At 34.7% G+C, this 22,575-nt stretch overlaps 1 protein-coding gene across 11 annotated transcripts in view; it reads left to right on the top strand.

The window, feature by feature from the left end:
• The window catches only part of LOC102620162 (serine/threonine-protein kinase ATM), a 38,252-nt gene extending 16,227 nt beyond the window's left edge, over positions 1–22,025 (top strand). For 5 of the 11 annotated variants that reach the window (XM_052437196.1, XM_025098748.2, XM_025098745.2 and 2 more), the window contains 49 exons: positions 136–321; positions 536–657; positions 743–812; positions 907–1,034; positions 1,374–1,515; positions 1,598–1,735; positions 1,967–2,065; positions 2,175–2,221; positions 2,486–2,669; positions 2,772–2,999; positions 3,742–3,813; positions 4,193–4,262; positions 4,568–4,685; positions 4,777–4,900; positions 6,076–6,213; positions 7,283–7,387; positions 7,654–7,701; positions 7,824–7,928; positions 8,483–8,569; positions 9,004–9,318; positions 9,492–9,604; positions 9,969–10,035; positions 10,114–10,188; positions 11,003–11,122; positions 12,199–12,363; positions 12,432–12,530; positions 13,258–13,409; positions 13,505–13,706; positions 13,799–13,846; positions 13,930–14,013; positions 14,297–14,380; positions 14,997–15,077; positions 15,467–15,556; positions 15,631–15,693; positions 16,713–16,853; positions 16,933–16,989; positions 17,091–17,153; positions 17,233–17,351; positions 17,452–17,560; positions 18,327–18,416; positions 18,989–19,068; positions 19,200–19,278; positions 19,594–19,640; positions 19,747–19,846; positions 20,470–20,601; positions 20,714–20,848; positions 20,932–20,997; positions 21,111–21,254; positions 21,615–22,025. In XM_052437196.1, coding sequence (XP_052293156.1) covers positions 136–321; positions 536–657; positions 743–812; positions 907–1,034; positions 1,374–1,515; positions 1,598–1,735; positions 1,967–2,065; positions 2,175–2,221; positions 2,486–2,669; positions 2,772–2,999; positions 3,742–3,813; positions 4,193–4,262; positions 4,568–4,685; positions 4,777–4,900; positions 6,076–6,213; positions 7,283–7,387; positions 7,654–7,701; positions 7,824–7,928; positions 8,483–8,569; positions 9,004–9,318; positions 9,492–9,604; positions 9,969–10,035; positions 10,114–10,188; positions 11,003–11,122; positions 12,199–12,363; positions 12,432–12,530; positions 13,258–13,409; positions 13,505–13,706; positions 13,799–13,846; positions 13,930–14,013; positions 14,297–14,380; positions 14,997–15,077; positions 15,467–15,556; positions 15,631–15,693; positions 16,713–16,853; positions 16,933–16,989; positions 17,091–17,153; positions 17,233–17,351; positions 17,452–17,560; positions 18,327–18,416; positions 18,989–19,068; positions 19,200–19,278; positions 19,594–19,640; positions 19,747–19,846; positions 20,470–20,601; positions 20,714–20,848; positions 20,932–20,997; positions 21,111–21,254; positions 21,615–21,692 — 5,409 coding nt within the window. In that variant the 3' untranslated portion in view covers positions 21,693–22,025. Of the gene's footprint in view, positions 1–135; positions 322–535; positions 658–742; positions 813–906; positions 1,035–1,373; positions 1,516–1,597; positions 1,736–1,966; positions 2,066–2,174; positions 2,222–2,485; positions 2,670–2,771; positions 3,000–3,741; positions 3,814–4,192; positions 4,263–4,567; positions 4,686–4,776; positions 4,901–6,075; positions 6,214–7,282; positions 7,388–7,653; positions 7,702–7,823; positions 7,929–8,482; positions 8,570–9,003; positions 9,319–9,491; positions 9,605–9,968; positions 10,036–10,113; positions 10,189–11,002; positions 11,123–12,198; positions 12,364–12,431; positions 12,531–13,257; positions 13,410–13,504; positions 13,707–13,798; positions 13,847–13,929; positions 14,014–14,296; positions 14,381–14,996; positions 15,078–15,466; positions 15,557–15,630; positions 15,694–16,712; positions 16,854–16,932; positions 16,990–17,090; positions 17,154–17,232; positions 17,352–17,451; positions 17,561–18,326; positions 18,417–18,988; positions 19,069–19,199; positions 19,283–19,593; positions 19,641–19,746; positions 19,847–20,469; positions 20,602–20,713; positions 20,849–20,931; positions 20,998–21,110; positions 21,255–21,614 lie in introns of those variants that run through there. The other 6 variants (XM_025098747.2, XM_025098746.2, XM_015529793.3 and 3 more) reach the window with 6 other exon arrangements.
• Positions 22,026–22,575: the final 550 nt, after the last annotated feature.

Below are 22,575 nucleotides of genomic sequence, written 5' to 3'. Positions count from 1 at the left end.
ATGGCTCAGCTCATACTTTCCCCTGTCCACTAGATGTTTAGATTCTCTAGATGATTTCCATGCTAATCAAATCAGATGCTTCTTTTTAACATCATATGAATGTTGCAAGCTACTGGTACATCTATTTTGTGACAGATTGCACGCGAGCCTCTGGCAGATTTGGTAAAAAATCACTTTGTGCCAATCTTTTCAATAAGTATGGCATGGCATTGCAGTGAGAGATCTGACAGTGAATTGGGAGCACTAGTTCTTCAGAGCTCTATTTTGCATTTGGCTGAAATCTCCGAGATTGAAAGAGACAAACTCATTAAGAAACATTTGGTGTGCACCTTGTATTTAAATAATGATTTTTGCTTTATTCTGCTCATGGATCTCTTCATATTGAGCTCTATTTATGCAAGATATTATTTGTTTCTATTTCTATTGTAATGGGCAGGTAGATGTGGGTCTTTTTTTTTTTTTTGGTCAGAACCAACTTTACTTTCGCTAAAAGGTTTTCGTGATTGTAGTTGATTGCCATGTACTGTATTTGCAGGTGTCAATTGTCAGCCATATCATATCTCTTGCCTCTTGTACGCCAGACCCTGCAGTTCCTTACTTTTCGCGGGACACAATTGTGCATGCAGTCCGAACTGTTGTTGATGGATTTTTGGAAATGTGCATTTTTGTCTCTCTGCTTTTTTGCTAGTTACGTGAATTCCTGGTCTTTTATGTAAAATGTTTTCTTATTGGACTCGTGTAGGCAAGATTGCCCAAGAAGTGCTGGTGTTGTTGACAAAATCAACGTTTTTCGTCCAGATAGGGTTTTCATGGTGATGATGCAACATTTTTTGGGATTTTTCTCAATCTTACATTTAATTTTGTTGTTTTTTACACTTTGGCATTGGATTTCTTGTGATTATGCAGTTCATTGTGGAATTGCATTACAAAATCGCTGCTGCAGTCCACCACCGGCATACATGTCATCGGTTGGCAGGAGTTGAGGTACTTATAAATGTTCTTGGGCATAGAGCTGCTGTTTCAAGCGCTTCCAAGTGAGTTACAATCACACTTCAAAATTTTGTTAATTAAGATGATATTGTTAATACTAATTGTTTGTTATCAGAGGAAAAGTTTACATTAACATTTCTTAGAGATTTTTTTTTTTTTTGGTGTGAACAATTTGTTTTTAAATTTTTTACTCTAGTATATTTATTTGGTTTTTCTTTTTTAACATTTCAATGGATTGATTTACTCTAATTTCAGCAAGCTAGCTATTGACATCGTTGGGCAATTCAGTTGCTGTCCATCATTGCTTAAAAGTGACATTGTCATATTAGTTTTTAGATGTCTGATGTGATTTTCATTACAATAATTTATCTGAGTTGGTGCAGCTATCTTTTCAATTTGGTTGGACAATTCATCGGTGTTTATGCTTTGCAAGACCAATGCTGTCGTATTGTATCTGCATTGCTGAAAGCTTTTAGAGATAACCCATCCAAAGAAATTGTCAATGTGCTAGGTGAACAGCTTCAGGTACTTATCTGATCTCATAAATCTTTATTATCATTGGCTATGCTTATTATTTATTTGTTCATTGACTCTATTTTTTATGTAGTTTTTGGTGTCAAAGTTAGTGGCATGCTGTATGCCCTCTGAAGCTAATGAACCTTCAGTTTCAAGATCATCTCAAGTTTTATCTTTGCTCCTCCAGCTAACTGTGGATTCTGATCCATCTCTACATGATTATATCAGAGTATTTTTTCCTGACTTCTTAGCTTTAGATTCTCTCATAATTGAAGCTTCGATTGATTTGAATGCTTGGGAATTATATGAATGCTATGTATCTTCTCCTTTATGATTCTTTGCGTGACTAGATAGATTTTATTCTTCTTATTAAAGAAAAAGATAGACTTTATTTTTAGCCGTTCTTTGTAATTTCTTGGCAATTATCTTATAACCTTTATATTTTGTTACTCACTTGTAGGAATTGGAACCATTCCCTGAAATAGATATCTTTGATGGAATACGGAGTTTCCATGAGGAACTATGCCAAGCCTATTCTGCAAGAGACCACTTATTGAAGGTAGATTGCTTTCAAACTTTATTATACTTAAATAATTTAGTTGCTTAATGCTTTGAACATTTTCTCACCATAGTTCTAACTTGTTTTCTTGTATTCTGTTCATGATCAGTTCGTACAGAGAGCTTGCAACCTTCCGTCGAGATTGCTTCCCTGGAGGTGGTTTGTCACTCCAAGTCAAGCTGTTGTTTTTGCTTATTTGCTCTTCAAATTAGAGTTTACAGATATTTCTCTAGATATTTAATGACAGAAATATTTTAGTATTTATATTGAAAGAACATTTTTAAATTGGCAAGTGCGAGTTTAGATATTTTGATTTTAAGGCAACTCATTACCATATTAATGTTGGCATTTTGAAATTTGTATTTAATCTTTCTACCAAACTACTGCTGAGATGCTCTGAATCATTTTTATTTTCTGCAGTCTCCGGGCGCTGCATAAGAAGTTATTGATGAGGGAGACTTTTCAGAGAGGAGTGAATATGGAAGAGGTTGTGGATTGGCATTCTGACCATGACATTGTACATGCAGTATGGACACTAGTCCACATGTGTTGCTCAGATGATGCATCTAGTATCAGAGCATGGGTTTCTGATTTCATATCTAGGGTATCATAACAACTTTTGTTTTTTAAATTTTTTAATGGTCAAGATATGATGTGTAACATGTGAGAGCCACTGCATTTTCTTTCCTTTTCTAATATGACACAGGTTGGTATCGGGGACCCACATTGTGTTGTTTTCCATCTTCCTAGAGACTCAATTTATATGCATGCATGTCGACCTATAAATCATGGCAGTGGCAGTGCTACTGAATTCAATTTTCACTTGGATGCTGGCATATCTGAAGAACTCCTGATTGCAGTGTTAAAAATTTTGAAGAAATATCTGATGGATGACTCTGTTCAAATTGTTGATATGACATCGCAAACTCTTCGGGTGAGTCATAAGCTTGAAAAAAATTAGATTTTGTTAATCCGATCTGATCAAGGTCAAATCTCATCTATTTTTTGTTTAAGACTTAGCGATGTTTGATATCCTTTTAGGTCCCCAAAAAAAAACAAAAATTTCCGCTAGGTTTCTGACTTGGTAAAACACGAAGTCATCGTTCTCTTTGGTCTGCAAACCAAAACTATTGCGAAGGGCTATAGTATTGTCCCTAGGATTTATTAGTCGAACTGGGTGATAATATATCGTTGAGCATTTTTCTCGGAAAGATACAGTACCCCTTGTATCTTAACAGCAAACACGAACATTCTTTTAGGAAGAAATCGAGCTGTTCTTCGGTTTGCTTATCTCATCAAGCTTGATAGTGTTTGAACCTGGTTGGTGATTTGTTTATGCTCATGGTTCCCTGTAAAATGGCAAACTAAAAATACAGACATATATCCCTTAATTTGGAGATGATTCCCTTCCAATAGGAAATAAATTCTGCAGTCTTAACTCATTTGAAATAGTTGAATGATCGAAATGCCCCCCCCCCCCCCCCCACCAAACACACACAGAGACAGAGTTTGAGTTTTGCATTCTGGGAAATATTTGCTCCCCATTTTCCCTATATTGTCTACTTTCGCGACAACAAATAGGAATAATTTTTTTTCTTCCCTGACTTCACCCTCCCATGATACTTTTGAACCTCTTTAAGAGTAGCAGTATTTTTTTGATTCTCCCCCTCTTCCAGGGAATTCTTTCAACTGAAAAGGGTCAAAGAGCTGTAATGTCATTCGATTCTTATGAGAGGTCTCTTCTTGAGGTAAGAGTTCTATTCCCCTTTTATATTTGTTTGGTATAATTTCTAATCGACTCTGACATGTGGTATTGTATCTGTGAGATATCATCTAGTACCATTCAATGCAATTTTATTCTGTGTTTTCCTAAAAGTATCCAATCCTGTATCAAACAAGCTTCAAATAGTTATTTTTACATTGAGAGTTTGATGCTGGGGATTGGATGTAACGGAGATTTTTCATCATTCTGTGCTGATAGCAATTCTGAATTGTTGGTTATATCAGTTGTGTCTGACTGCTGGCACCTTCTGTTTAACCACTAGTCACATACTTGGTGTGCCTGATTGTAGAGGCACAAGTAGTTTGTATCCTGGAACTTCTTATCTGGATCTTCCTGTCCTGTAGGTTCACTCTAAGGGCGTGAATGTTGAGCTGGTTGAGACGTTTCTGTTGGATCTGGAACGAAAGTTTAAAGGTAGGCCACTCAGTTTCAGAAGCTTATGTCCGTTGGTTTTAAATGACCTTTTAAGCTAATGATGCTTATTCTTTTTATGTTTAAGATTTATAATACATTCCAAGATCATGGTTATAAGTAGCTATGAGACGTCTTAACATTTCACTATATCAGTGCCTCCCTTTGTAATGTATTCTTGACTGAAATGACAAACCTTTCATTTTGCCTCTCTCATATTTTTGAATGAAATGAGAAATCTTACCAGTATATATGGTTTGAGTGTCCTTTTCACTTTATAATTGGAGTGTTTTGGGTATCATTATCAGCTAATGGGATTTCGCCTGAGAAGTCTACTGTATGGGAGACTGATGGTAAAACTTTTGAGACATGGATTTGTCCACTCACATACTCACTAATTGGCTGCTGCAATGATGTGGTATTAAGGTATTGGTTTCTATACTTAAAATGAATTGATTCATAAGTTTATTGGTGTTTAATTATGTTTCTCTTAATTTGCTTGATACTCTACTTTCAGATTATGTCAAGATATAGTGTTGCTGAAATCAGAAGTTGCTGAGCTTTTGTTGCCAAGTGTTGTTGTCAATCTAGCTGGCAGCAAGAATGTAGATGTTGATCTTCAGAAATTAATATCTTCACAGGTTATATTCTTAAGCTGCTTGCATCAAAGTATGCACTAAAGTATTCCCGAATCAGAGAATGGGATTTTACCAGTTTCTCTTTCTGCTTGCTGTTTAGGTTTTTTATTTGGTTGAGTGTCATTGCTTCTTAATCTATATTTGTGCGTCCCAAATCCGAAAAATGGGATTTTACCAGTTCCTCTTTCTGTTTGCTATTTTGGTTTTTATTTGGTTGAGTATCATTGCTTCTTAATGTATATTTGTGTGACAGACATTATTCTGCACTTGCATTGATAGATTTCCAAGTGACGTTTTGGCAGTAAGCCGAGTGGAATATTGTGTGATTGTTCTGCCTTCCATATATTGAGTTATACAGAGGGAAAATATTATACAGCGAATAAGGGCTGCCATGCAGTGGGTTTTCTGAATCGTTAGTACACAAACAGCATTTTAGTTGATGTAGTGAATTCTGAATGTTGGGTGAGGTGAATATGTCCTCATGTAATTAGGCTTCTTGTCAATGGAGTACAAGTTTAACTGCATCTATCAATGCCTGTATTGGAGCAGTTTTTGGCAAAAATTAATGCATGGAACTGGCCAGACTTGTATATATGTTAGGCTTTCTTGTAAATTGCTTGTTGACCCTTGTTAAATGGTAAGAAGAATCAAAAGATGTTGATCTTTCCACTAGTATTCTACGTGCACTGGGCTACTATGAACCTGTGCTTTCGATTTATTTGCTTTATTCAGGATGTTTGTTCATAAGAAATTTTTTTTTTCAATCTTATATTTGTTATAAGTTCCTTTAATCTAATTATGCAGCGCTATTGTAAAATACTGCTATAAATGCCCTGAAAAAGGATGCTTGTTTTTCTATTCTCAAGTTTCTGCATTCCTTTATCAAACCAATTGTGTGTTTATTGCGCCCCCTTGGCTTAAGTAATGCACTTGTTTCTTTCTTTTGCTTCCAGACATATTTTTTGTGTTTTCTTCTGCATTTTCACTTTATCTAGTGTGATGTAAATGAAGCACACTTATTGCATGTGGGGAAGCAATTCTGATATTTGTTAACCTTAGCTGTGATTGTCGTGATAAGTAGTCCTGTAAATGCTAATAGTCTTGCATGTTTTTATTTCCTTTCTGTAAGGTGAAGAGATACATGTTTAATGTTATTTTATAATCTGTCTGATGTGCAGGTGCAGAAATATATATTCACCGAGTCTAATAAATTGATTAAATCAATTCAAGTTTTCTTGAATGCCCTCAATGAGCTTCGATTATGCCATGTCATGGAAAGATCTTCTTCAGTCCCACCAAAACGAGAAAGTTCCAAGGCTAGCATACTGAACTACCTCTTAACTGATTTGATGTGATGCTCTGTGGGGTTTTTATGTTGCCTCTGCTTATACTGTTCTTGAATTGGTGGTTAAAATAGAAACCAATATATATAATATATAAATGGGGTTGGGATATTTTAATTAAATTTTTTATGACACATTTTGAGCAATTGGTGTCATGCAATTCAATGGTAGATATTCAAAGTGAATGTCTATTTATATTTGAATGGAAACCTATTAACTTTTATTGAATAAATAGGGGCAAAGGATTACAAAAGTGAACTAGAGGTCCACAAATTAAAACCTTCTCTACTGCGTAGAACTCCAAAAACCACTTTAGAAACTAATATGTAGTACTTTATCATGTGTGATGTATACCTTTAAACCCGAGACAAAAGGAATCAAAAGCCCAAACGACCTTAGAAACTAATATATAGTACATGTCTTCTGTGGTTGTTTTATATATCATTTATTTAAGTCAAAAATACATTTGTTATTACTGCAATGTATAATTCTTTTGTTCAATTTGGTATTAGTTAAGGTCCAACATTAATAGTTGAGTTCTAATACTTCTTCTCACGTGCACTTGCATATGATTCAAACAGAACTACCACCAACTAAACTATAAATACCAACATAATGTAATCCTAGCTAAAATGGAAGTTGCAATGATATCCATGTTAAGTTACTGTTTCACCCAAAAGCGTATCTTTTAATTAAGGTTTCACCTATTGAATTGAAGTTCTAACAGAAAATAGTCAACAAATTATGCAATCATTTTATCATGTGTTAACCGGCTTGTTAACCAGCTGATTCCAATCTATTCGGTGCTGATTTGTCTGAGCCAGGTTCTGGGAAGGGCAAACCAGCCTTTGGCACTGATATTTCTGCTGCAGAGGCTGTTTAAGCCATGAGCTTCTATGATTGTATTTGACAGCAATTGTTTCATATTTACAACAGTCTCTCTTTATATTTTAATTCAACGAATAGACTAACGAGACTAACGTATATGACAATGCTTTTCAATAATATCAATGTCTAATTATAACTGTAATTTGGTTAACAGTATGTTAAGCATTCTGGTTCGAGCTCAAAACCACGTTCCACCTCTGCAAAGGCTAGAGATGTAGTTGCTATATCAAATGCTACAATGACAACATCTTGGGACAAGGTATGATTTGTGGTATGTGCATATGTTTTCAACCCATCTGCACTCCTTAGAAGTGGGGAATGAAATCTACAGCTGGCTCTGCTTTACAAGAATAAACTCTAGGAAGAAGGGTTATAGAGGTGTACTTTTTGGTATATCTACAAAAAAGTTTCCCACTTTTCTAAAAGTTATTATTTTTCAATTGGACTTTATATCTGCATTATCTCAGTTTAAGTTTTGTGAACTGTTTTGTGCCTTTATTTTTACGACGAGCAACACTTTGCCAGGTTTATTGGCTTTCCGTTGATTATCTTCGAGTTGCTAAATCAGCAGTTGTGAGTATCTAAGTTTCTGCACTTAGCTCCTTCTCTTGTATTATTTGTATATTTGGTGCTATTTTCACATTACAGTATTGTCATCTCAGTTTTTCTGACATTGTTGTGTATGCACTTCATAGATCTGTGGCTTGTATTTTACTTCTGTAATGTATGTGGAGCATTGGTGTGAAGAACATTACAAGAGTCTCACCCTGGGGAGCCCAGATTTTTCTCATCTTGAGACGGTAACTTGAAGAATTGTTCTGATCCTTTCGAAAACATAACCTAAGGATGATGTTCTTAAAAGTTTTCTGGAACTTAAATATGATTTTCTCAAAAGCATTCTGGTACCTATATATGAATTTTTTAAAAGCTTTCTCCTAAATATGATTTTTTTCAAAAGCTTGTTGATACTTTATAGAGTAATAGACAGCTCACGTGGAACCTCTATGTTGTGTTCTATATAATTGTACTTTTGTAATGTACTCTTTTTGAGAAATATTGAAGAAACTGTACTGTATTTGATATCCACTACGATAGGGTTACATAACACATATATAGGTCGTAGGCTACATAATATAAAAGTATAGGAAAATTAACAAAAAACAGTAGAACCCAAAAACAAGGAAAGCACCTCTATTTAAAACTGAAAACTATCCCTAACTTTCTCTCTTAAAACTAGGACAGAAAATAATTTGACTTCCGCTTTTTGATTTACTTAAGACAATAATTCATTTTGTCCACTTCTTTAACAAGTTTTCTGTTTCTTCTTTCTTTTCTTTGCCTTCTGGTGCACTAGCTACCACGTCATATTGAAATTCTTGTCTCGGCAGTCACTCAAATCAATGAGCCCGACAGCTTATATGGGATCATCCAGTCACACAAGGTTAGCTATAATGTCATACTTCGAAATTCTACATTGATATATCGGGCTTGAGGTAGTGATTATCTTTCTTGATTACGAGACGCAATCTGTATTGTCTGCTAAAAGATGGGAAGAAAAAGTTGTTTTATATCAGATCAAGATGATCAAGGTTTCCAATTTAGATGTAAATTAGACCAGTTGCAGCGGTTTTCTTGATTTGATGACCTTGCCATCAAACGATTATTGAAACTATTTTATTACTATCTTTTTCATCTAATCTTCTATTTGTGAAGCTGGGTTGATGGTGGCCCAAATATGTGATCCATGCATACATTCTGACATAGAGCAGAAATAATATGATGAATGGTTCAAAAAGTTCATTTTCATAGGTCTGTAGATCTCATCAGAAGTAGACTCACAGTTCATGCTTTTCATTTTGTGGATGACATCAATAGTTGTCCTCTCAAATTGTTACATTAGAGCATGAAGGAAATTGGAGCAAGGCCCTTGAGTACTATGAATTACAAGTACGATCTGATGTCATGTTGCAAATGGATGGCAATTCTGGAGCCTTATCACCACACGGGCTACCAAGTGTGCATTTATCTCCTTCCACATCAGAAAATGAGATGATGCAGAGGAAGCCATACAAAGGGCTGATGAGATCTTTGCAGCAAGTTGGGTGTATGCATGTGCTGGATATGTATTGCAAAGGATTGACCTCTTGGAAGGGCCAGTTTCAGCATGATCCAGAATTCACCAAATTGCAGGTTTGGCAACCCCCAACTCCCCACCCGCATAATAATAATAATAATAATAATAATAGTAAAAAAAAAATATTCCGTTCGATGGATAAATAAAGGTATGTTTCTTCTTTTTGTTTGTGCTGATTTAATGTTTTATTTATCATTCTGTGCGATTTCTGTGGTCAATATTTTTGCAGTATGAGGCTGCTTGGCGGACAGGAAACTGGGATTTCTCTTTACCTTACTTGGGAGCCAATTTTCCTTCAGGTCAAAATATAAAAAGTGGCCATTTTCATGAAAATTTACACAGGTAACATCGTTTAAACCTTTGTTAATTGTTCTTATTTATAAAAAAAAAAAAGTTGTTGGTTTGGTTTTAAACTTTTACTCTTGATTTAGATTTTATTTGGTAAATCTATTAGTGATTTTGGGTTCTTTTTCTAAAATGAAACTTGTTTTTCCCTCTCTTCTCTTCGTATTCTCTAGTCTTTTAATTTGAGTTTTCAGTTTTGAGCTGTATTTGCTAAATCAGAGATTAATAATGGTGAAGTTGAGTTATTTCATAATGTCAACATCAATGTGGACACCGTTTTTTAATGAGAGATTACTTGAGATTATTGTCTGTTGGCTTGTTGATTTTGAAATTTTTTGTTTTTCTCTTGCTGGATTGTTAGTTGTTTGACGGCATTGCGGGAGGGAGGCTCTGAAGAATTTTATAGAAAATTAAAACATTCAAAGCAGGTATTATCTGTCCGAAATTTATTTTCAGTGACAGGTGGCTTCTTGTAATGCAGTCGTGTCACATTTCATTGTTTGTAGGAGCTTGTTTTATCTGTCGCGTGTGCGAGTGAAGAGAGCACCGAGTATATCTACTCGGCAATAATTAAACTTCAGGTACCTCCATATATCCATCGCACACTGCTTCTCATCATCTCCTAGGCAGAAGCCCCCTACAGTTTCATAGATTTGAAGCGTTCATTAAAATTTTTGTCTAGAGTTTCAGATAATTCTCATATCCCAAGCTTGTGTTTATCTTTATTTGGATGGTTAAGAGTTTGAGATTGAGGTGCTGCAGCTTTCTGCAGGAAAAAAAAGCTGCAGATATTATTTATTTATTTTTTTTAAATGGGAAACAAAGAAACTGGTATCAATTAGAACAATAATTATTGAGTGTTAATCGCTACCTGTGAGATAGAGTTTATGGAATTTGTAAGCATAATTGTTAAAATTTAATAAATTTGTGTTAAAATTGTACAAATTCTAATACATTCAATTTGTAAATTAATTAAATAAATTGTAAAGTAGTTTTTAAATATATATTAAACAATAAAGAAAATCAGCTGGGCTTTTGGCAGAGTAGCAGTCTCAAACGGGGTCTAAGCTTGATTTCATTCAATCTGGGCAGGTATTGAACTTCTAAAAGGTCCAATGAGTTAAATATAACAACTGTTATTCCAGTAATGGCAAATTTGGTGGTTGGCCTGTAAGTAGGCTAGCAGCTTGTTAGTACATGATTTTACAAGCTAGCAATTATATGATTAGAATCCTGTATGAAGCATATATGCTGTTTTAAGGCCAATACAGTGATCACATTGTATGAAAAAGGTCAATTTGATAGACATATATATAATTATTGGAAAACTTTGAAAGGCTATGTAAAATGGACAAATGTTTCAATTTTGTGCAACACAGTTGTTTCCTTGTACAGATTCTTTGTCATCTTGGCGTGGCTTGGGATATTCGCTGGAAGTCTTCAGGTGAAAGCATAAACATTTATCCAGAGAAGCAAAAGATAGTATCAGAACCTGTAATTCCTACTGTTGGCCAGGTATTTAGATAGCTACTTGCCTGTACATTGGGTATCATCTTAGACTATAAGCTTCATCTTGCCTATACGATGGTGTAATTCATGTCCGATTCTTTGTAATTTTGTGACATTGTATTATGATGATGATGATTATTATTGAATTATTACAGTCTACAGATATATTACAATCTGAGGTCTTCTAGGAATTTGAATACATACACTTACGAGTATACCCTAGAAATCTACCGAGACTAGCTTGGAAATTTAATTCTACTAATATTGGGGAGATGTATCTATCCCTATTCCACTCTTTTTGGACAGGGGATAAAGAGCCCACAAGGAGACTCAAATTGGTGGCCTCAACATCTTTGAGTACACCAGTCCACCATTGGGGTATTAGCCTAGTGTCTGTGTCACTGTATTAAAGTGCCTCTTCTTTTTTTTTTTTTTTTCTCCTCATCATTTTTGTAAATATGTGAATCTACTAAGTGTCATTGATGCCTCCTGCTTGTCATAGAAGTAACATCTTTCACTTGGAAAATTTTTTTAACTGTTCATAATATTGGGCTATCTTAATTTATTTGTCTTTCATGAGATTATGTACTTCAGATTGTTTATCAGAATGTTATGAGATTAGATTTTGGTTTACTGAAATGAGATTTTGGAATGGCTGTAATTTGTTTTGATACCCTGAATGTCGTTGAGATTGTTTCATGGTGGATTAAGATCTAGGTTTGGTCATGGTGTAATTGCCAAAACAAAATCACGAGTTCTTAATTCTCTTTTCATGAGGCCAGTTATTGGATGTTTTATTATATAAATATTTCGATTTGAATTTTCCACATATCATGATATTGATTGTGCACCCTTGCTTTGTGAGTTGAAAATTTTTCTCTTTGCTATAGTTCCTGAAAACGCCCAATTTTTTTATTTGATATCATCCTCCCCCCCCCCCCCGGCCACAAAAAAAAAGGTTTTCAAAATCTTTTATTTTCCCAATGCAGGTAGCAGGTTTTGATTTTCAATTTGTGTGCGTGTTGGAGTGGAAGGAAAATATATTTTGGTTGACTGACAGAAGGTTTTGAATGTCATTTTAGTTGTCATGGCTGAATACCGAATGGAGCTCAATTCTGAAAAGAACGCAGTTACATATGAATTTGTTAGAACCATTTATGGCATTCAGGCGAGTTCTACTTCAAATCTTGAGCTGTAAGGATTTCACCATGCAACATCTTTTGGAATCTGCATCCACTCTTCGTAAGGTATATTCTCAAGACTGGGAAACTACACTTAATTTCAATTGTCTTACATTTGTTTTGTTTTCAATCAGGGCTTCAGGCTTTCTCAAGCTGCTGCTGCTTTGCATGAGTTGAAGTTCTTATATACGGGACCTGGAGATCAATGTTCAACTGTGTATTGGCTTGGAAGAGTAAAGTTTCCATACTCTTTTGGTGCAATGTTTGGACTGTCAAATTTGGAAAAGCATTGTACATTTGAAAGCTGTCTGTTTCTACACATATGTGCTCACATACACATACACACCATGATCTTTCAAGTTTTTGGATTTACGGAGAATGTTATTTTATTTTTTTCCATTATACCACAGCATTGAATTGAGGAAACATAAATTTCACATCTTTTTTTTACTATTTTTTTGTGGTGGGGGGGGGGGGGGGGGCGGTTTCAGGAAAGTAGATGCTGTCAGTTTTTCCCCCCATCTAGTTCTTCTCTTTACATATTAAAGTATGTAAAACGATTTGTTATTTAGGAGAACTAGATAGAAACCACATTGCATTTCCCTACAACTCTATACTTTCTATTGGATGTACTCTGCATCAGTGCATTGTACAGCTGAATTGTTTCCCCTTGTTAGTAAATAAATCTAAAAGATGAAAGAAATCCTTATACCTTTGCTGTTAAGATTCTTTGAAGCCACTATAGTCCTCAAACCACATTCTTTTTGCTTATTTTCTTTCTGCTGCCAGTCTTTTAATAGCATTCTGTAGCTTCATTTTAATAAATTTTTTGGGTTTTCTGGATTATTGACCTTTATATATTTAAGCACATCTTTCTGATATCTAATAGATGCAGTATATTTCATATGATCATTGAACAATCTCCATTACCACATCTCTTGAATGTTTGTATAATGGCAGCTTGAAGAAGCAAAGCTATTGCGTGCCCAGGGTCAGCATGAGATGGCTATCAATCTTGCTAAATATATCTCAGAAAATTACGAGTCAAATGAAGAAGCTCCAGATGTACATCGCTTGGTTGGAAAGTGGCTTGCAGAAAGCAGATCTAGCAAGTTAAATTCAGATCTTTGCTTTAACCAATAGTAGTTATTTTTGCCTTTATGTTGCCTGAATTTTAATTCTCTTGTACTGTCGCATTAAATTGCAGCTCAAGGATTATTTTGGAGAACTATCTGAAACCTGCCGTTTCATTTTCTGAGGATCAGAGGACCACAGACAAGAAATCCATTGAAAGGCAATGTCAAACTCATTTTCATCTTGCGCACTATGCAGACGCATTATTTAAGAGTTATGAGGAAAGACTGGCATCTAACGAGTGGCAAGCAGCAATGCGTTTAAGGAAGCACAAGGTACCAAATCTGGGGAGAGAGTGTAGGGAGGGGGAAATGGGGAAGGAGAGATATTATTAATTAGCTATTTCATTTGAATGTTGATTCTGCAGACAATTGAGTTGGAAGCACTTATTAAGCGGCTAAAAAGTTCAACAAAGGTAATTGCTGAGTATTGCTCAACATAGTTGTGTTCTTAGGTAGCTTTCCTTATGGTATAAGAGCTCACTCGTGATAAATTTAGGGGGAAAAAACTGACTACTCCATAAAAATACAAGAATTGCAAAAGCAACTTGCAATGGACAGGGAAGAGGCACAGAAGTTGCTGGTATGCTTGTTTTCTTTACTCTCATTCTTTTGATGTATGCTATGAATAGACTTATGGGGAATTTTTGTATAATAAAAAAAATGGTTCTACTGTTGCTTAACATAATTGTGTTTCCTGGTTTAACTATAATGCATAAATTGGTGGTTGATAATAATTTCCTCCCTTTTTTTAATCATGAATACTTTATAGCTAATTCGATATTATCTCATTAGTAGGTTCAGCTAAAGCCTCTAATCTCTGTTATGTTATATATTCAAATTGCTTTATTGGCTTACCTCCTCAGGATGACAGAGACAATTTTCTTGGTCTGGCATTGGAGGGATATAAGCGGTGTTTGGTTATTGGTGACAAATATGATGTAAGAGTGGTATGTACTTTTAGCTCATGCCATCTATCAATCTAAAATAGAATATGTTATGCATAATTTGAGTAGAGCTGCTGGATCCCAAATCTTCTGCAATCTAGATATGACAATCTAAAATGGAAAATACGATCAATATGATCGAATTTGGTCCTTTGATTGATAGAAGTCTTTTAAGGTTTGAAATGTATTTAGACAATATTTTGGTACACTACCATATTTTTAAGTTGTGAAAACTATTGTTCCAATTTAGTGTCAAACAAGTTTTCCAAGTTTTAATTTTCTTATGTCCTGTTTAATCAAGTTTTGCGAAGGCATCTGAACTTGAGTACTTCAATGAAGGAGCATCTTCATTTTTTATTTACATGCCTTTTTATTTTCCATATGACTAAACATGATGATAAGTTGTTCAATCAAGTGAATATCTTGTGACATGCATGTATGGCTCAGATAGTTAAGTGAAAAGCATTGTTAAAATTTCAATGTCCGTTAAAAGGCTAGCGGAGATCATTTTAACAACTTACATCTGCTATGATTATTATCTGTATATCTTTATTACTATAATTCTAGAAGTTTTATTAGAAATTTTGTTCACTTTATAGTTGACTTTTTGTGCTTTCAGGTATTTCGTTTGGTATCCTTGTGGTTCAGTCTCTCTTCTAGACAAAATGTCATAAAGAACATGGTGGACACCATTGATGAGGTATGCTGTTGTCAACAGCTTTGTTATATTGACAGATGGGTGGGCAGAAAACTGATAAACTGGACTGAACCATCGAATAAAACTGGCTGCCTTGAATAGGGATTTTACTGATTCATTTTCAGCTCTCTACATTAATTCGATCAGTTAGGGTTTGGAACGGTTGAACGCTCAATCAAACCAAATGTTAGTCTGGTCTGGTTGGGTTTAATTTGGTCTAATTGAACTGTCAGGTTCAGATTGTTGAACCGTCCAGTCTGGTCTTTTTGTTATAAACTGTTTTCAGTCAACCAGTGATTCGGTTGGACTATCCGATTAGTTCAACCAGTTTCAGAATAAAAAAAATTGTTGCTTGTTTGGTCTTCTTCATGTCATTTCCATGGTGTTTTCAGGTTCAATCATATAAATTTATTCCACTAGTGTACCAAATTGCGTCAAGAATGGGAAGCACAAAGGATGCGCTGGGACTTCATAATTTTCAGGTACTTTAAAATCAGGTTGGTATTTTAAATTAAAGGATAATTTTTAACTCTGGATTATTGGACCCTGCATGCAGTTTGCTTTGGTTTCTCTTGTGAAGAAAATGGCCATTGACCATCCGTATCATACAATCTTCCAGGTACAAAAGTTTAGTGTTTTGAATGATCTTTTTCTGGAAGATGAAATTGTAGGATTTCACTTTTAGGTGGCTTTTTTTTGGGGTGGGGGGGGGGGGGGTCTGAAATCTGAATAAACTTTAATTATTATGAATTTTGAACAGATTGAATGTCTATATTTGAATGATATATTTGTTTTTTTGTTTGAATTGCTAAAAATAAATATTAAGTTGTTTGTTTAACTTAAAAAATCTGAAAACTAATATTTTACATTTGTGCCCTTATAAATTGTAATTGTTAAACAAATGATAAACACATCCAAGAACTTAAACAAGGTAATATATTATCATAATATAAATCATATTTAATTGCATACAATCCTTTTTAATTCTAAATTAGTACATTTTAATCAATTTTATTGTAGTTCATGATGTTTTTATATGAAAAATATACATAAAAAATTATGAAGATAAATGATGCTAATTTGAAGAAGATAAAAAGATAAAAATGATAATAGTCTACCATTATATTATCACAAGTTATAAAGAAAAGTAATAATGCTAATTATTAAATTTTATTTAGGTAAGGATGAAAATTAATTAATTAGATAGGAATGTTTTGGGAAATATCATTTAATGATATTATTCGGACCTTTTAGATTAAGCAAAAAGTTAAAAAACTGGGTTTAATAACTTAGTGACTGAAAACTTTCATTAAGTTGAAAAAACAAACGGACTTAATGGCTTAACTAATTGAAATTTAAGTCAATTAAGTCATTAAGTTAGAAAAAACAAACAGCTTCTTAGACACACTACTGAAAGAAATTGGAATTTTCTTATGTGCATTTTGAGCTTCCGAGTCAAATAGAAAACCTGTAGTCAGCTAAGTGGGTTTGGCTCAGTCCTTTAGTAACAGGTTTGCCCATGTTTATTTGAAATTCAACTAGTAACCAAATGTACTGGTTTCTGTTTAAATTTTCGTAGGTATTCATATGTGTTTTTCTGAACCTTCCTTTAATTTAATATTTCTTTCTGAAAAAAAGCTTCTAGCGCTGGCTAATGGTGATCGTATCAAGGATAAACAGCGCAGTAGAAACTCGTTTGTGGTGGATATGGATAAGAAGCTTGCAGCAGAAAATCTCTTAGAAGAGTTATCATCTTATCATGGAGCTATAATCAGACAGGTAATTTTTCTTTTTTATTTATTTTTTTATATTTGAGAAATTTGTATTTATGTAGTCTCATCTTCCATATGTTGTGTAGATGAAACAAATGGTGGATGTATACATCAAGCTTGCAGAGCTTGAAACAAGGAGAGAGGTTAGTCAAACAGTTTCCAAGTTTTGCTGTCCTATTTTTACCCCTAGAACATGCTGAATAGCAGTTTTGCCAAACTACTATTTAACTACAAGATTGTTTAGCAGGATACGAATAAAAGGATTCAACTGCCAAGAGAAATTCGCTGTCTTCGGCAGCTGGAACTTGTAAATTCAGTACTCTTTATTCATTGGTCTTGCATGCTTTTCTGCTTTCATCTTATGACAATGAAAATGAACCTCCAAGCTTTTGCATTTTGAAAATATTCAGGTGCCTGTTGTAACTGCCACTGTTCCAATTGACTGCACCTGCCAATATAATGAAGGCTCTTTCCCATACTTCAAAGGGTTAGCTGAATCAGTTATGTATGTCTTAACCATATCAAGCAGTTACATGATTGTCCTATTTCAAGTTCATCAGGAATACTTGGCACTGAAGCATTTTTTGTGATTGTGACATATGCAGGGTGATGAATGGTATAAATGCTCCAAAGGTGGTTGAGTGCTTTGGTTCTGATGGTCATAAATATAGGCAGCTAGCAAAATCCGGAAATGATGACTTAAGACAAGATGCTGTAGGAATTTCATTCCTCTGATTTGCTCTCTCTCTCTCTCTATCTATCTGTCAATCTGTCTATACATTTATGGGTATGTTTGGGATTGAGTTGCCGTGGCGTTTAGTCTACAGCTGCTGCAGGATAGAATTGCTAGCTGTAAAAGAACTGGGTGGTAGATAATAAAAATTAGCTATCAACATATGTTTACAATACACTAGCTTATGTGCATTAAGTTAATCACAGCAGTTCTAAACTCACCCTACCGTAGATATAAATATTAGGTGTATTATATTTCTATTTGACATTTTACCTTAATATTTTAATACAATCTGCACTCAGTTTTACTTGAACTGATTTTGAGTGCATGAGGTTCTGATGGGCATGTCTGGTGCACAAGTTTTCATATGCTGATTCTTACTACTCCCGATGGCGAAAAATAATGATTTTTTGTTTCAACGTGTATCTAGAGAAGAACCAGTGGGTTTTTTTTGTGTGTGTGTGTGTGTCCAATCTTGATGATTTCTTCATTCTTGTCATATTTCCTGCATTCTGGATTTTTGTAAACTTTACAGTATTCAACTAAGGTGTTGGAATTTGTTCCCAGCACAGATCCAGTATATGTTAATCAACTGTGTGTAAATCATAGAGGATACATGCTAATATCTTTTAAGGTGAAAATGCTGACTGACGAATAAAATCCAGAAGCATAAGCTATTTGGTTGACAACTAACTACATTTTAAATACCAATATGATAGCCATTAATAACCTTTGAAAGATATGCAGGTAATGGAACAATTCTTTGGTCTGGTTAACACATTTTTACGGAATCATCGGGATACATGGAAAAGAAGATTAGGAGTTCGTACATACAAGGTACTGTCTCATAGTGTAGCAAAAATCAGATCTCTTTTTCTGGATGGATAGATAATATTATAATTTTTTTTTTTTAAAAGAATTGCCTGCTTCCTATCTCAAGGATGAAAGACTGTAGTATGTGTAGTGTGATTTAATTTCTACTATGACCTTTTTGTTTATCATTAGACCTAGCAACAGCAACTAACTTTTGAATTATTGCATGTTGCCTGGCCATTATCGTGTAGATCTATGCTTTCCTCATCTTATATTTATTCTAACTTCTATGAATTAGCCTGCTTCACCAAGTAATGTATAGAAATTGCTTTTCTTATTAATTTTTTGGCTTTGTCACTGAGCTGGCTTTTGCGTCATGAGTTTTTCAAATCGTTCTTTAGTTTGTTTCCTGGTATATTCTATTTTTAAAGTTTTTTGTTCCTGAAAGATGAGAATAGAAAATAGAAGATCCAATTTCTGTCAGTTCTGTTGCAAGAGAAAAAAATACATTCATTCTGAATAAATTAGTTCTTTTCTTCTTTTTGGAATCAATTTTACTATGACTGAGGATAAATGCAATATTGATAATGAAATAGGTGGTTCCTTTCACTCCAAGTGCTGGCATACTTGAATGGGTTGATGGCACTGTTCCTCTCGGAGATTATCTTATTGGAAGGTAATTGTTTGCATTTGCTGCAGTAAAAATGTGTTGTTACTGGTATGCAAGGGACTTATGTGGTAATGTTGTTATGGTTGCACAAAGGACTTATGTAGAATTGTTGTCTAAATTCTGTCTCTGAATTTCAGCACGAGAAATGGAGGTGCCCATGGTCGCTATGGAATAGGAGACTGGTCATTTCTCAAATGCCGAGAGCACATGTCAAATGCAAGTATCATTTCTATGTCCTCTTGTTGATAGCTATTTCTTTGGAAAAATTGTCTAGCTTGAATGAGAATAAGAGGATATGAATCACATTCTTATATCCTACTTTCCCATGTTTGGTAAATTTTACTCCCATTCTGTTTACAATCATCTCTGTTTATTTTCCTCCAAAGCCTGAGCATCACGATTGGAGATGAAATAAGAATTTAAGTGTGTAGACAGGGTATATAAATATTATTGATTCCTTAGTTATACAATTTTATTTGTTACCCCAAAACTTGATTCTTGTGTTGCTATCTATTTTTGTTCTGTTTGTAGGTAAAAGACAAGCGCATAGCATTCCAGGAAGTTTGTGAGAACTTCAGGTTATTTTTCTCTGCAGTAGAAGATGCCTGTTTAAAAAACAAAATAATCAAAGTGAAATATGCTATCTATTTTCATCTCATTAACTTAATAGGTACCCTTATGCAGGCCTGTCTTGCATTACTTTTTCTTGGAGAGATTCTTACAACCGGCTTACTGGTTTGAAAAGAGACTTGCATATACTCGGAGTGTAGCAGCTAGTTCAATGGTAGGTGTAATCTGCTCTTTGCTATGACATTGATCTAGATCTGTTATTAATCAATGATTTATTTTCTATGAAGCTGTGTCTTATACAATAAGGAACTGTTTTTAACCAAATTTTTGTTATCCACTGTGCTTGTCACGTGTAGATAGGATAAGCCCTTCCTTTTCTTTTTTTAATTTTTGCAAGTATTTGACTGCCAATTCTTCCAACATGGCATCACCAAATCAGAATCCAATGTGGGCATTTCAGATCGATTATCGCAACCATATTGGATATGTTCTCTTCTATGCATGTAAAATCAGTAGAAGACCAGAAGTTCTTGGCATCTGGGGGAAGGCCAAATACTCTTCCCTCCCCCCCCCAACCCAACCAAAAAAAAACCATCCATAGGTTTTCTATCATTTTTTACCAGGATCTTATGTCTTTTTTGTTTGTTTTCTATCTTTTCTACTTGTTTTAATTTTTCGAACAGCTATCTACATTCTGCATTAGATTTTATCTACAATCTTTGCCACTTGATTCAAAATTAATTCCATTTTCTTTTTTTCTTTTTCCTTTTTTGGTTTTTTGGACTGTTAGTAACATTGGCAACTCTATTCTGTGTCTTTCCTTTTCCGTCTGTTCAGGTTGGCTATATTGTTGGTCTTGGAGACCGACATGCGATGAATATCTTGATTGACCAAGCCACTGCAGAAGTTGTTCACATAGATCTTGGTGTCGCATTTGAACAAGGCTTGATGCTTAAGACACCGGAGCGGGTTTGTTTTTATGTTTGCCGTTTATCTTTCTATTACCTTTTGTGTTATCTATTATTTCAATCATTTACAGGACAGTTATCACTGAATGCTTTGTCTTTCTTTAAATTACCAGGTTCCATTCAGGCTGACAAGGGACATTATTGATGGCATGGGTGTTACTGGAGTAGAAGGTGTTTTCAGAAGATGCTGTGAAAAAACTCTCTCAGTTATGCGGACAAATAAAGAAGCTCTGCTGACCATTGTTGAAGTAGAGTATTTTGGCTCTATTTCTCACTGTAGTTATTAGAATTCATCAGTTTTCCTCTCTTGATAAAGTAGATTTCTTTGCAGGTTTTTATCCATGATCCCCTGTACAAATGGGCCTTGTCCCCATTAAAAGCTTTGCAGCGCCAGAAGGTAATTTAATTATTTTGAACTTTGTGATCTTAACAGTTTGCACTTGCATTCGAACAATACTTGAAGTGGTCTGCGATGCATGCTATATATTTACTTCTACTCGTCCTTGATAGGAAATGGATGATGATTTGGAGACAGGCTTGGAAGGCCCAGAAGATGAATACGAAGGGAACAAGGATGCTGAACGTGCACTGATTCGTGTCAAGCAAAAACTAGATGGATATGAAGGAGGAGAAATGAGAAGTGTTCATGGACAGGTAATTCTCACTATCTGTTATTTACATGCATCCGTTCTTTGGTAAACAGGATTTAGTCTGCCTCTTCTTTTATTTATTTTAAATTTCTCTTCTTGTTGGATAAGCCCAGGATATGCCTGTGATAACAGTTTAGGGTCACAGGCAGACAAGCAAGTAGAAAAATAATCAATAGTCAACATTGTCTGAAGATAAATGGATGAGTAGACTTTCATGCTTAACAGACAATGCATTTTTTTCATTTTCTCTCTTTTTTGTGGTCCTTAAGACCGATAGTTGTTCATTGGAAGTTTTTGCTGTATTTGCCAGGTCTACAATGGTTTTATCTTATTTGATTATACTTCCAATATTTTATGTTTGCAGGTACAACAACTAATACAAGATGCTATCGATCCCGAGCGCTTCTGTCTAATGTTTCCTGGGTGGGGAGCCTGGTTGTGATCAAATTTCAAGTATAGCAAGTGCATGCCGCATGCATCCAAGTATCCAACCTTGTACAGGCGGCTTTTCATTTTTTATGAGACAGCTTGTATACAGAGTTATGTGTTAGGGTGCATGTCTCATCTTGATGGAAAAAGCTGTAAAAAGCTGTATGTAGACATCGGTTTTTTTAAGAAAAAAAAAAATTGATTCCGATTTATAAATTAAATGTGATAATATTATTTAGTTCCTTTTAGGGGAAATCTTTACAGAAGATCTCAAAACATCAGACAAGAATTGATTAGTAGGTGCTGATAATCGGTTCGCGCCTTGAGGGGAAAAAAAAAAAAAGAACTACCTTCATCTTTGTTTGTTTCTTGTTTCAATTAAAATAAAGGTTAAGCTTTGGATGTTTCTGCATAAAAACTGCAGTAATTCACCAAATCGCCAAGATAATGTTATTTTCGTAGTTTTGATTCATTGTTTGCAAGGTACCATGTGCAACTGTCGGTTCTTTTTTTTATTTTTTTGTTTTAAATACTGATTTGCTGGATATGTCCTTGAGATTTTTAGAACGTGCATGATGCATGTGGCAAGCGCGGTTGCTTAAGGGTTTTTTGTTACTGTTGGCAATAGCCCATAGGTTGACCTTAGAAGTTTTACATTCCTTGGGAATCAAGCTAGTAGAAAGTAGAAACCGGGTCCATATAGGTAGTTGCGTATCCCACGTATGTGTGCACTCAGAAGAATTCTCGTGACCTAACTAAATGTAAAAGGGGGAAAATATTCTAAACCAGCAAAGGCTGCTGAGCTGGCAATCTGATTATGGTAATTCCATAGCAAAACTATTTGTATGCGACAAGTAAAGCCTAACACGTCCAATCTCATTTAGATCCCTATTTCC

Source organism: Citrus sinensis, chromosome 3, assembly GCF_022201045.2.
Source record: "Citrus sinensis cultivar Valencia sweet orange chromosome 3, DVS_A1.0, whole genome shotgun sequence".
NCBI lineage: Eukaryota > Viridiplantae > Streptophyta > Magnoliopsida > Sapindales > Rutaceae > Citrus > Citrus sinensis.
Note: the sequence above shows the minus strand (reverse complement) of the source record. Positions and strands in the feature narration are given on the sequence as shown.